The following is a 14,893-nucleotide window of genomic DNA, read 5'->3' on the forward strand; positions in this document are numbered from 1 at the left end:
GCCCTTGAGACAGCTGACATCGCCACAATAAGACCTTCTTTCAGACGGAAAGAGAGAGGGAGTCAGAGCGAGAGAGAGAGAGAGAACAGAGAGAGATGAGGAAGGGGAGCAGGATTTTGTGGCACACTAAGCTGGAAGTAGTAGTAGAGTTAGTGGTAGAAGTAGTATTGTCACTTTTATGCATCAGTGTGTGTATGTGCGTCTGCTAAAGGAATTGCTGGCTCTGTGTATCTTTCCTATCTGATATAATGATAACATTGTTCTCACTGGTGACCTTTTTTTAAAGGAAAATTCCTGTTTACAATAGCTTTGGTCTTATTTCTGTAGTTTTAACCATCATTTCTATGATACCATTGTACTCGCCAAAGTAACTGCTAAAAGCTGGGAAAACAAAGAACAAGTGTGTCAGACAACACCTTCTGAGCTCTTATTGGACATGGGATATGTAACGTTGCTGCCTTTCTCTCTTTGTCTAACTGTTCAGGTCATTTAGACATAGTGTTCATTATACATTATGGCTTTAAAGGAATGATTACAAGAAGTGTCACAAAGCTTGTGCTATGCATCAGTGATGGATTTTAAAAGGTATTTTGTCATTGATGCCTCAATTAATGACCTTCATTAGGGCAAAGGACACAGACTGCCACTCCTAACAGAGAACCCACTAAAAAATGCTGTAATTTATCAAATAGCAGATTCTGCTGCCTATTATATTAAGTCTGCCGGACTTTAGAGGCGGCATGATTGCATACAAAGTCAATGGAAAGACCTGATTAAACATAAGTCGAAAATGTTTCAACTTGACATGAGTACATACAGTATATGCACACACAAACACACATACAGTAAGTACATTTACAGTGTTTTGTTAAGTGTTGTAGTTAATTTGTTAGTTTTATTTAACCAATTGTCTGTGTATAAGAGATGGTACGCTGCAAGAAACAACCTGTAGAATTTACTCAATATAATGAGGTAACAATTTGCACTGTATTTGTTTGAGTAGGTATCACCACATGTTTGAGTATAGGGTACTTAAATGTAAGAACTATGCTATGCTACAAAAAACAAAACAAGGTAAAGTCAAGCTAACATTTTTAACACATTATACAAATGATACCTTGTAAAAATTGAGTAACATAATCACTTTCAGTGATAATGAAGACAATAAGACAGTAATGATGTGAACAGAAGCACACCCTAACAACTTAATACTTTAATGAAACATACACTGTATTTAAAAATTGTCACAAAGACACACTTATTATGCAGTGCAAGCCATTTCTAACTGGGGCAGTATATTAGGGGGGCTACTAACAGTGTGGTGACATGAGTTAAAGTTATGGTGGCTTGCCATTGCAAAATGACCAGGTGCCAGCAGAGCAATATCAAAATAAAATATAACACTGACAGATACTACTCCATTTACTAATCAAACAGTGTTTAAGTTTAGACCCAGGTCAAAAGCACAGTTTCCCAGCAGTCAGTGGGGTACTTTCAGGAAGACTCTCCTGGCTTCAGCCAATCAGTATGTGCAGGCCTATGCAGTGGGGGCGGGGTGACATTAACACTTCAAGTGCATAATGGATCTGTCTGTATCAGAGTAGGATTAACTCTGCATTTACTCAAATTTCACTAACACCAAAAATTAAACTCTTCTCAATTTGCTGTGCACTTTGTTCTTTTCAAACACAAAGACACTTAATAGTCAAACAGTTTCAAACTTTACATCTGCCCGCCTTCCTCATCAAAAACAGTCTTACTTCTATCCCTAGTCAGGACTTATCTCTTTGGGTAGATTTTATTATGTTTTTTCTTTGTTGCAATTGTTACTGTTAAAAAATAGATAGAAATAGAACTTACCCATATTATTGGACTGTTAGGTTACTAAGATTGCTATCATGACTTTTATATTTTCGGATGCGGACCAATATGTGAAACTGCCATCAGCTCAAGGTCATCAAGGTACTCAGGATAGCCAACTAATTAGGAGGGACATCAAAGGCAAAGGGGTAAAATTATTACTCAGAGTGTTTAAACTTTGACCTACCACACTTAGTTGTGTGGGCCCTGCGCATACAGTTTTCTTTTGCAACGAGGGATTATTGCTATAATTTGGGTGCACTCACTTGCAGTTGTACCTTTAAAGAAATATTTTATATAATCTGTCTGAACCGTTAGCATGTTGATCTTGCTGCTTGGGTGTCTTAAAAATGACACATCAAACAATGAAAGTACCTCACCTAATAAATCAGACTTCAAACACGTCTGAGTTTAGAGTATTTTCTCTACACTTAACCTCACTAGCAGAAATACAGAGCAAGTTTAGGAAGACTAAATTAATATTTTCTTTCCTGCAGGAAAAGAAAAAAAAATTCTATGAGAAGCACCACCATAAGTGAGATGCGTCTCGTTTTCACTTCAGTTCTGTCCAACTACTTACTCGCTGTTTAGCTTTTGTCACATCCTGTATCACACACACAAAAGCTCACACACAAACACACTTTAGAAATCTGAGAGTGTGTTAGATCTCTCTTCCTCCTCACCCAGAGTTCCTGGCCCCAGGGGGTGGAGGGTCTCTTCACCCATCTCACACGTCCAACCCAAACACACAGCAACCCACACACACACAAATGGCCGCGTGAACACACACACACTGGCAGCAGACCACATCAGAGGGGGTCCATTCCTCCCCAAGTCCACAGGTCTCTGGATAAACATATTATTCTGGATTAAATGTTTCCCATATTTGTTATTCTTCCCTTCGAGACTCCAGGTGGAATTGGTATGAAACCAAAAATCATATGTACATTCCTTTGAATGAAAGAGCGGGCCGAGGGGGAACGCTCCGAAAGGGGAACGAGAATTCCCTTTCGGAGCGAAAACTTGTAACAACATTTGTGCAGATTCTTCAGTTGCCCCAGATTCTTCATTACACATCTAACAAAGGCTGCGCTGTGTTGTCGAGAATTGGTCTTTTCCCCCTGCAAATCCTATCGCGCCGCTCCCCAAAATTCTCTACGAAAACCAGGAAGTGTGTGTGCCCGGTGGAGGTCCTCTGCTGGTTCTGAATCAGATCCAATTGGTCCAAGAGGCACTGATCCTCACGGGGATGCTGCAGTGTGAGAGTGTGTTTCACTCTCCTGCGGTATCAGTTTGAATAGAGATAGAAGGTGACAGCTGAGCAGCAGTTTCAGCCACTGTGAGGCCTAAATTGAAGACTCCAGAGGCAGAAGGTGATGATGGAGTCCTGCTCAGTCATGCAATTATGTCCAAATTACTGCCAGAGCCTCTTGCCCTATCAGAGGTTATAGCCTTGAGCGGGCCAATCGGTGAGGTGTTGATGTGCAGTGAGAGATCACAGACTGCCCACCTATAGACCCGGTGGCCATGGTAATATTATCTGAGCCACTATGGTGGATGGAGCCACATGTTGCAGGAGAACGGATTATAGTCTCCTCCATCAACCACCAATTAAAAAACGACCTCCATCTTTCAGGGCCAAGGAAAGAACTTTCATTTAAGCTTGGTGATACATTCTGAGTTCAAATATTTGCAGTCAACACACCATCCGGTCACAAACATGTCAGAAAACCACGCACGAACTGATGCTCTTGAATGATCTCAGCATCAAATGTTTTTCCTCCCTGCATACTAATGCAACCGGGAGCAACAGCAGAGGCACATAATAGGCTGAAACCTGCATCAGTGCGCTTGTTTCTTCCTATCGTGTTTATTTTTGTAAACTGCACATCCCCGACTTTGCGCAGCGGTGGGACGTGCGTTGTGGACAGAGGGTTCTCACCGCAGTGTGTTTGATGTCTCTCTCTCTCTCTCTCTCTGGACCCTGGAGACATTCCCCATGCATAATCGCTGTGTGTCTTTCTGATCTGCCTCTTCTGCTGGTGGAGGTTAATGCACAGAGAAACACACACACATACACACATAAATTAGGAACAACTGTATTTCCCCACAAATAGCAAAGAATAAAGCAAACAAAGGCAGAGATGAGTTTTGTGACGTTTATTGATGTGATCAAGGTAGTTTGTTTACCATTATGCAACACAAGGTTGTACGACAAAATGAATGTTAAGAATAAAAAGATGTAAGAATAAGATAAGAACTTCTGTCATCTTGTCACATCATTTAGCACGGTGCTGTACTAAACAACTCAGCTGAATGTGGTGTTTTAAACACAGTCAGACTCTACTCCTGTAATTCATCATCCTTTAACAGACATTAAGTCTGGAAATCGGGGGAAGATCTGTGATTGGAGGGAGGGAAGCTCCTGTACAGCTCAGTATTCTGGTGAGGACTCTCTAACTATATTGCAGAGGGGGCAAAGGGGTCACGAGGTGGTGTGTCTGTGTGTTAGTGTGTGTGTGTGTGGGTGTGGGTGGGTGTGATGGCAGCATCACCAGTCCTCCAGGGCTCAGCAGGCTAATTAATAATGAATCCCAGAGAGGCTGTGTTTGAAATGCAGATGTGCAACTGCCGGCTCCGCCTGCTCCTTCAGAGGGACCTGTGTATGTGTGTGTGTGTGTATATGAGAGTGTGTGTGTGCATGTGTGTGCGTGTGTGTGTGTGTGTGTGCGAGTGGGGGGTTGTGGGCCACAGGGGGAAAGTATGTTGGTTGGTTATTTAGCTGTGGCATAGAGCTTGCTGATATTACACATGAAAATCAACGGTTGTTCTTTAAACACTAACAGAAAAGAAACATTTTCAGCAGAGAAGTTTTCACAACAAGTCTGTCCTCTTTCTGCTCCCGAGTCCTTTCTCTTCCTTGTTGGTGCCAGCAGAGGCCTCAACCCCCGAGCTCTTCTCTGCTCTTAGCACAGAGGAGGAGAAGAAGAAAGAGGATGTGGAAAAGGAGCTGGAGAGGGGCTGAAGAGCATACATTACATTTCTATAGACTCTCTACTCTTCTTCACCACTCTCTGTTTATATGACACTGTGTGTTCATGTGTGTGTGTGTGTGTGTGTGGGTTTGTGTGTGTGTTTGAGCAGTTTGAAGTTGAACAGATGGTAATGTTATGTAGATTTTTACCAACCGTGGCTCCTTCGCTTACCCAGGGACAATAAACTAGCCTCTTCCACAAACAGCACCTGTAACACACACACACACACACACGCACACACGCACAAGCAGTGAATAATCTCTCTAACAAACGTTCACTTTGTTTGAGAGAAGGCATGAAGGACTAACAGTTTCAATTTTGTGAAATTCAATTTCTTAGGTGTTCCAAATTCTTTCAGATAATAAGAAATAATATTGCAAGGACTGCTTTTGTGCTAGTGAGGTGTTTGTAAAAGGGGGAAACCTTTTCAGGAGCCGGGAGATTCTCTGACCTCAGGCCTGTGTGTTGTTTTGACTGAATTCATTTTCTAATTAACTAACCAAAAACAATTTTACCCTGGCATTTGCACCATAGTTGGAATACTAAATATCTAGACCTAAGACATTTAATTGAAGCTTCAAACTGCTCTTAGTGTCTTTCAGCTGTTCCAGGAAACTAAATAAGTGTTGAAGGAACTTTGACATTCAAAACAACTTTATGATAAAATTAATAAATAAAAATCCACGGTGTTTAAAGTGTAGGCCTATCTTCACTGTCAGGATCTTGTCACTGCAGTCAATTAAATGGCAATACAGCTCATTCATATTACCATATATCATACTTTATATTCTTTTCCCTGGGATCTGTTATATCTGTATTTATCTGCAGTACAAACAGGAGTGTGCTAGGGTTGCCACTGCATTCTGTAGTTTATGTTTTACACCAGCTCCATCCTTAAACAAAGACTGAAAGTGCGGCTTTATTCATGGCGCAATAAAGTGCACACATAGGTCTATATGATCCAATTTTCGATATATTCCGAAGTCAAAGTAAGTTGTTTTTTTTTTTACAAACATGCACAGGTGGGTTTTCATGTTTTTCATCCTTAATTAAAAAACATGACACATATCTGATAATCGGAATGAGGAAAAGCTTCGTTCATCTGTTATCTGGTGTTCATTACTTATTCATTATTACTTGTTTGAAAGTAGAATTATTTCAAGACAGTGCGGTTAGAACAGCCTTAAAATTTCCTGAATGACTCGCACATTTTGTAAGCTGCGGTCATGCGTTTATTGGACGCAAATGTGTGTCCTAAATGTCACGAATGAAGTTTATCTCGCTAAATTTCGTGCAGTTTTAACCAAAAGGATCAGTTTGTCGCCAGAGCAGGACACATATAGGCCTATATTCGTTTGCTTTATGTAGGTTTCTTTCCGAGGATTTCACTTTAAACTTGTTGAAAAGTGAAAAAAAAATAAAAAATTTAAAAAAAGTCTTAAAACACTTTCACAAACACAACCCCTTGAACCAGGTCTCGCACTGCAGACCAAACAAACGCGCCGGGCCTCATGCATTATGAATGTACATTTACACTTGTGTGCTCTCATGGGAGGATTTTTTGTTTCATATACATTCAGTCATTGGTGTGTCCAATGTATTTCACCCCTGCTGGGACACACACACATAGGCAGGCAGAGGTGAGGTTTACATGACTGACAGCTGGTCATGTAGGACAGCATGCACTTCTCTATCACAAACAGACCTCCAGACGTTTTTTGTTTCAAGATGATGATGAAAACAAACGGCTTGTCACCGACATGATGTGAGATTAGTTTCGGGTCTGCTTTTGAACGTCCGTCTTGTTTAAACACGGTGTCACTGTCCTTTATTAGCGACGTCACGGGTAAATGGGAATATCGATTTTACTGTCCGGCAGCCGGTGAAGTGTGTGTCACGGGTGTCAGGGATGAGAAAACAGCCAGTGCGTTTAAACTCAGAAGTGACACAAAGGCTTTGGATTGAAACACTTAAACTATTTAGCAAAAGCAAACTGTGCTTATTGTCTAATAAAGCGTGTTTATTATAGCGTTGTTAATTAGAAAGTAAAAGTCTGTTTTCTTCTTTTGACAGTTCAAAACAGGCCCGGAGTGATTGCGTTTCCCACGTAAATAATTAGGAAAGCAAAGACAGATTAATATGTTTCACTTGTTAAATCTTTAACTTGAGGCCATATCTGGCACGCAGCAGCGGAGATTCAGGCTTCATGGGGAAAGTTTTCAAAGGTCATGACACCGAGTGACACGTCCCGCCCCGAGGCCCAAGGCTGTTTCAATAGCAGACTAAAGCTGATTTATCTGTAGACTGCAGCCCGCTGCACTGAACACTGGAGAGGGGAGCATTTAGTCAAAAGAAACAAAGTCTAATGAAACAGAAAAATTAATAAAAGTGTTCTCCAAAAACACCCTGAGCTGCCATTTAGACTTTCACAGGATAACGAACTCCATTAACATTTAAAAAAAAATCATTTTCAAAAAGGAACCTACAAAAACAACGGCAAAATGTGCCCCTGAATTGAATTGTTACAGAGAGATAGAATATATAATAAAAAGCCTATCAAAAATGACAAACGTTGAGAATGACAGACAGACCAAATCTCAATAGGAACAGTATAGATATTTTTTGTCCTTAGTCTATTCTTTCACCTATGGAAACATGGTGATCTGGCAACATGAGTTAAACCAGCTAATAGCCTACTCCCCAAATGTAACTATACTCCTGTTTTGAAATTGCCCTTGACAAGTAGGCTATGTTACAAACCTGCAGCTAGAAGTTCAATGCAATTGAAATTCAATTGAAGGCAGTTTCAGAAAAAAAGAAATCGGAATAACTAATAACTAATAACTAATATTCATGACTTTTTTGGACTACATCTATTCCATGTAAATGTAGGCGTTAAGTTATAGGCCCTCTGAAAGATAGTCTACGGTCTGATTTTCCAAGGGAAAAGGCATCCATACATTTTTTCCCCCTGAAAAAAGATTTTTTTTTTTTTTAATTGTCTGCTTCGTGAAGATCACTACTGTATGTGTATAGTAAACAAATCGTCGTATTTAACACTGCCTACAGCAAATAATCTGGGTTAGAATATAATTGCCAAAAGATTTACTCAAAGCCGCCAAACAAACACCTATAAGCAGCTAAAACAAACATCACAAACAACCATAAACTGCCATTTTATAAAGACAAAATTGAAGAAATTACGACTCTTTAGTTTGTGTTATTTCGCAGTAATTTGCACCTCAGCAGAGAGAGCCTGCAGTGCTGCATGGTGTAAGTGTAGCAGGGCTGGCTCGGGTTATCTGTGAATGGGCTCTTTATTGGAGGCGCGGAGCTGGGATTTGCCTTTTATTCGCCTCGCTATGGAAACGCGCTCGACTGCAGAAAAATGTTGATGTGAATAAAAGGAATCAGCACAAGGAGCGTTTCTAGAGAAGCATCTGTTACACTTAGAAACTTAGACTATCGAGAGCAATACAACCCCCTCTCCAAGTCCCTCTCCTGTCTGCTTCATGTGCCCCAATAATGCACTTTATTTTTGTAAGGAAACAAAAAAATATATTTATGCTGAAACTATTTTTTTTATAGCGATCCCGCGCCTGGCACCAGTTATGCCCATTTTAAAACCTCGGATTCTGTGAATATCGGCTCTACAGGCTCAGATTTAAACAAACCAGTTACATTTTTCTTTAAGAATTCATACTACAAAATCAATTCGCTTTGGCGAGGAAATTCAGGAATTGTGTTGAAATAACACCACTACCACTGTGTTGTACTACTCTTTTTGCATACAATTCTGCACAATTTCATCCCATAACGACTCAAACGGAGCAATCTAGTTCAGCATACCAGGCCACTACAACATCCCTGCCATTCACATCAAATATTCAGTCACTTTAATGAAGCATCAACGAGTAAACTAGGAATTGACACAAAACACCACTCTGGGATTAGAATAAGAACACAACAACAGAAATATCCTACATCTGGTGAATTATTCCCATCCATCTACAGGCCTATCGGCGACAACTACGCGAGGCTAGATACTGACTCATCACCTTCACTACCGCTGTCTGTCATTCCCCCGGTTGCCGAGGCCCTGTCCACCCTCCAGCGGCTCTGTCCGCACATCCAGCCCCCCGGTCAGCTCACCTGCTCCGGCCTCTTCCCAGTCGCTGCCTCCGCAAGCAGCTCCTCGGCTCAGCGCTCTTTAATGACTTTCTGGTGGCTGCAGCCTTCTTTTATTTCTACTCAATGTATGAAAATGTATGCAAATTTAAATCAAGCTTAACCTGGGAGCTCGGGCAATATATTTAATGGAATTTCAAACCAATAAGGACACTGGGACGCAGTCTTCTAATGGCAAATATAATTACGCAGCTAAGTTACCTCTCGGATATGCAGAGAGAGCTTTTTCATCTCCGAGAGGACCTGATGAGATTCTTAAAGACTGGAAGTATGAGTGCGTAATAACACATTTACTACTTCGAAAAATGTTTTAGGTTGTAAAGACACACGATTCCCTGTATAAGAGCAAAATGTGTGAGTTGGGCTGTAAGAGAAATGTTACAATTTCAATATCTTGTGGAAATCCTATTTTAAATTAGAATATAAGCCCATGATTTTTGTGGGACTAAAAAGGGTAATGATGAATGTCCTGTGCTTTAAACACTTTTGCGTAAAACACTATCTTAAGAAGCTCATTCTATAAACACCTGAGGAAGTATTCTTTAAAAGTTAATGATTAGCAGTGAGAACTGCTCTTGGTTTGATTGTATCCTTCTAAATTAAGTGCTGGCACGTAAATGCCATTGCGCTTTAATCTCCTCCTTCGCACGCGCTCAAGGGTGACAGGAGCAGCAATAAACCCGTGCGTAAATCAGTTGGAAACTTTAATTAATAAACAGGAACTGCGCTCCACGCGCACATCGTTCTACAGCCATACTCACTGGACCAGCATTCCCACTCACTTCCGGTTCGACTGCCTTTAACCCTTTCCCATCCGCAGCTCTGCTTTCAGAGGCTGAGGTTCGGGTATCTGCGCTGTCATTGGTCGACATGCGTCGTCACTGCGTCTCCGTCGGTCTGTGAGTGGTGGTGGAGGCTGTCAGTCAGTGACAGGCCGCTGCAGAGACTCCTGAGAGAGGGAGATGTCAGAGGCTGAACTGCTCCCTCGCTTCAGTAGCACTAGTGGGGTTCAGCAGCCAGCATGGCCACAGCTGCCTCCAGCCCCTACACCTTGCTCAGCTCCAGCCCCATGATCCACCCGGACAGCCAGGCCATGCAGCCTGCTAGCCCCTACAGAGGACACCAGAAACTCCTACAGAGTGACTACCTGCAGAGCGTCCAGAGTAACGGGAACCCCCTCGGGCACCACTGGGCGAGCAGTCTGTCGGAGGGCAGCCCCTGGTCGGCCAACATGGAGCAGCAGGACGTAAAACCAGGCCGAGAGGACCTGCAGCTTGGCATCATCCATCACCGTTCCCCGCACGTAGCGCATCACTCTCCTCATCACAACAACCATGGCAACCACCCGGGAGCCTGGGGAACTCCGGTGTCCCACAACTCCTCCATCACAAGCGGGCAGCAGATCAATATCTACTCCCAGACGGGCTTCACTGTCAACGGCATGCTGGACCACGGTGGCCTCACACCTCCACCCAACCCGCAGGGCCAAGGCATGCACCCGGGCCTCAGGGACACACTCAGCCCCGAGCACAGCGACCTCGGCGGGCACCACTGCCACGATCACTCCGACGAGGAGACGCCGACTTCGGACGAGCTGGAGCACTTTGCCAAGCAGTTCAAACAGCGGAGAATCAAGCTGGGCTTTACGCAGGCGGACGTGGGTTTGGCTCTGGGCACGCTGTACGGTAACGTGTTTTCCCAAACCACCATCTGCAGATTCGAGGCTCTGCAGCTGAGCTTTAAAAACATGTGCAAACTAAAGCCGCTGCTGAACAAGTGGCTGGAGGAGGCAGACTCGACCACAGGTAGCTCTAGCAGTATAGACAAGATAGCAGCTCAGGGGAGGAAGAGGAAGAAGAGGACGTCCATCGAGGTCAGCGTGAAGGGGGTTCTGGAGACGCACTTTCTCAAGTGTCCCAAACCCTCCGCGCAGGAGATCACCTCGCTGGCGGACTCGCTGCAGCTGGAGAAGGAAGTGGTGCGCGTGTGGTTCTGCAACCGGAGGCAGAAGGAGAAGCGCATGACGCCGCCGGGAGAGGCGCCGCCACACGAGGGACCCTATTCTCACAGCGGGAGCGCGGGAGACGCCTCCTCGTGCCATGATCTCTGACCGAAGCACCGGGAGGAATCCCCCGGCACAGACTCTCGAGCGAAGGGGCGCGGTGGCACCTCCAAGCCCCCGCGCCTGTCCCGGCACAGACTCCTCCAGATGCCTCCAGCACTGAAACACGACAATAACAATAACAGAGATACCTGTTCAGCCTTCGTCATTTTCTAACTGTTATGAGGGCATTATTCTATAGCGGCATATCAAACTTCACATTTCAGATCACCTTTGGAGCCCGCCAAATTATTTTCTACATCATGGATATAAATACAAAATGTGCCTAATAACCTGCCAGCGCCTTTGGTTTGTGTCACCACTTCTCATCAGCTCGGTAATAATGATAGGATGGGACTGATGTCTGTTGTTTTTGATTTGTTTGGACGTCTCTCACATATTTGTGTTGTATGATCAGCGGAGTGAAACAAAGAATAATATCACTTTTCTTAATTGATTTGTTGCAGCACCAGAGGCCATTTTACAGTCCACCCCATGCTTCCCTCGGGCTTACAAAATGCTTTAGTTCTCATCATATTTGCGTTCATTATTTTGTAACATACTCGTAGCAGTAATTATTTTTGCATATGCAAATATAGGCCCTCAGTCCAGTTGTAGAGGTATTGCTACCAACATAATAGCACTTGGAGTTTATTTTTTATTTTTATTAAATTCCTCCCTTGTGGCCTGTAGCTTATGAAGCCACACACAGTTACAGCTATTTATAAATTCATTTATTTGATTTTAATCATCTTCGACCATATAAACTGTGTGGACTCTGAAATAGAGCCGAGAATAGAAAGAGGGGTTGACGACGCTATACACCTGCCTATAATTTTATTGTACGTTCAGTATCAAAATTTTATAATCTTAAATACTCCTGTTATTGGTTTATTTCTTAAGTATTTTTTCGAATATTGTACAGTTTTATATATTACCCTTTTGAAGTCATTAATTTAAACAAATGCTCTTAGTTATTCATGCACTTAATTAGCAATGTAAAAAAAACACAACAATATTTTCAGTAAGATTGAACTGTTTCGGCGGTTTTATTCCAAATTTCGATGACAGCTCAAGTAATTATTTATTTTCAGTATAAAGCTTGTATTATGTTTTGAAATAAACTATGTATGTTGTAATAAACAATTTCTTGCTACAACTGTTCACTGTCCAAAACAGAATTCAACCTCTGATAAAAGAATATTGAATATTTACAATAATCGCCAATGCTTAAAATAAAACATTATTATTATTATTATTATTATTATTATTATTATTATTATAAAATTGTGACAGCAATACTATAATGCAATAGGCTTATTTTTGTTCACTAAATATTCCTTGGGTTCAATTTAAAATTGTGACTGATTATAGTTATACTAAAGAGACAATTATGCTTCATTTGTGTATTCATATACACGAGTATGCATATGCTTAAGCAGCATAACCTTCAGTCAGCTTCAATGTCATGTCAAAAGGCAACTTTTTCCAAGTTTTTCATGTAACTAACAGCTGTAAAACATCCAGTGGTTCAACAGGACCTTGGCTGCAGGTCTGCAGGCTCTACGGATCACAGCAAACTGAGACGCTTTCTCCAGCAGTTCCACTGAACTGTTATTGTCCGGGCCCTCTGCCCTCCTCAATCAGACATGCGTGATTTATCGCCTGGGCCGCTGTGCCTGACAGCAAAACACAATGACACACACACACACTCAGACACACACAATCAGAAGCAGATGAATCTCATTTCAAAGACTACAGCTGCGTATAATTGGCCGTGCAAGGGCAAAATCCAGCTACATTCCCCCCCACAAAAAATTCATAATGCCTAAAAATAATTTAGGGATGGTTTGGAAATAAGTGGGCCTATATGCAGTGCTGCTTAAATGATTCAAAAATAGAGCTGGAGAGGGAGAGTGAAGGAGGGGAGAGAGGCGAGGAGGAGAGGCGGAAGGGTGCTAGGCCTTGCCTTGAAATGGAGAGCCTGACTGGAATACTAATGTGTCTGAATTTATGCATCTCCTCAGTCTGCAGCCCTGAGAGGGGGGTGGGGGAGACAGAGAGAGAGAGGGAGAGAGAGAAAAGGGTGTGAGGGTGGAGGTGAAAGGGGGGCGGTTATGTAGAAGAAGAGAAAAGTAAAGCCATGGCTGATTGATTCCATCCATCTATTTTAGTTCGAAATAATCCCTGATTTCTGGGGGTTGGGGGTGGAGGGGTGCCCCTGGATGGAAGAGGAGCCAGCAGCCTAGCAAACAAGCTAAGCAAGCCAAGGTCCAGAGCAGCACTGCAGTATCCTTGAGCCTCTTCCACCTCATACTGCTTCAGTGTGGAGTCAGGATGCTTAAACATTTTTACTAGCAGCCTGCAAATGTATCTTTACAGAGCAACTGATACCCCCAACATAAATTACTTACTTGTGAGAAAACTAATGACTTAAGTGAGGAAAATATAACAGGTGCAAGGTGAAGTATTAAATGATGAACTTCAGGTAATTATTTTTGCACTAGCAGATAATTGAGCCTCTGAATCAGATCCTGAGAAAGAGCGGGCTGATTGTTGCTGTCCTGTCGGATGAGGACAGCAACAATAGAGAAGCAGAAGTAGGGACTTGTGTAGTAGCAATTTGGGAGGATGAGTGAGTTGTTTACTGGCGGGTAATAATGGGAGCGGCCGACTCACACCTTTTTCTTAAGTGCATCTCACCTCAAACCTTCTGTTCTCTTGAGTTTATTATGTATCCTGTTTCATAGACTCTGGTTGAACGTTATGAAATCAAAATTGATTAAAAAAAGTGGTTACCAAATTCTTCTAAATAAATTGTTTTCCAAAGCTTTTATTAATGGTGTTATTTTCCCCAAGCTTTAATATCTCTCTCCCTCTCTCTCTATACATATATACATATATATATATATATATATAGCTGAAGGTCAATAAAATGAATAAAACACATCATCAGGATAAAAGAGCAGTAACTTCAAAGCAGGGTAGCACAACATTTCTGAGAAAGCAGAGAAAAAGTTAGTGAGATATAGTGTTTGCAGTAAAACTGGCATGGCAGGAGGTCAAAGAGAGGACATCCGACATCACATTTCTCTTTAATTGGAAAGGGGGGAAGCAGAGGGCTGCAGTCTGGATGCCGTACTGAGAACACAGATGGGAACGAAACAGCAGCCCACATAAGAGCATTCATACATGGGAATAATCAATATCGGCTGCAAGTCGGCCACATGGTTGTATGACTTTTGGACTTCACCAATTCTGTCTCTTCTTTTATACTTTAAGTTTACAAAATCATCAAAACAACATCACTCCTTTATCTTTTACCAAGTCTTACTTCCACCATAAGATAACTGTAAGGTCCTACAAGTTGTCAAACCCCTTTCTGTCAGGCTGCTACAGGTCTGATCCTTGTCTTGTGTTATAACTTATATATATCTTATAGGTATATATCTATATCTCTCTACCAGTTGTGATGAGTCCAACCAAAGAAACCCTCTAACCCTCTTGTTTTGATAAAAAATAAAAATTTGTTAGGCCTTAAAACACTTGTCCAGTAATTCAGAAGAAAAAGCAGATGGATTAGAGGAATTTAGTTGTGTAGCAGAAATGTTATTTGTTTTTTTTTTGTTTGGTTGTTTGTTTTTTTACTTTCATATCAATAATTTCTTTACCTCTAAGAATGAACTTTGGGGTTGCAGATGACCCAGGT

At 42.0% G+C, this 14,893-nt stretch overlaps 1 protein-coding gene across 1 annotated transcript; it reads left to right on the forward strand.

Moving 5' to 3' along the window:
- Positions 1–10,104: 10,104 nt before the first annotated feature.
- LOC123957964 (POU domain, class 3, transcription factor 4-like) lies at positions 10,105–11,193 on the forward strand. Its single transcript, XM_046031108.1, has one exon. It carries the CDS (start codon positions 10,105–10,107, stop codon positions 11,191–11,193), a length of 1,089 nt encoding a protein of 362 aa, XP_045887064.1.
- Positions 11,194–14,893: the final 3,700 nt, after the last annotated feature.

The sequence above is a fragment of the Micropterus dolomieu genome, linkage group LG19, assembly GCF_021292245.1.
Source record: "Micropterus dolomieu isolate WLL.071019.BEF.003 ecotype Adirondacks linkage group LG19, ASM2129224v1, whole genome shotgun sequence".
NCBI classification, from domain to species: Eukaryota; Metazoa; Chordata; class Actinopteri; order Centrarchiformes; family Centrarchidae; genus Micropterus; species Micropterus dolomieu.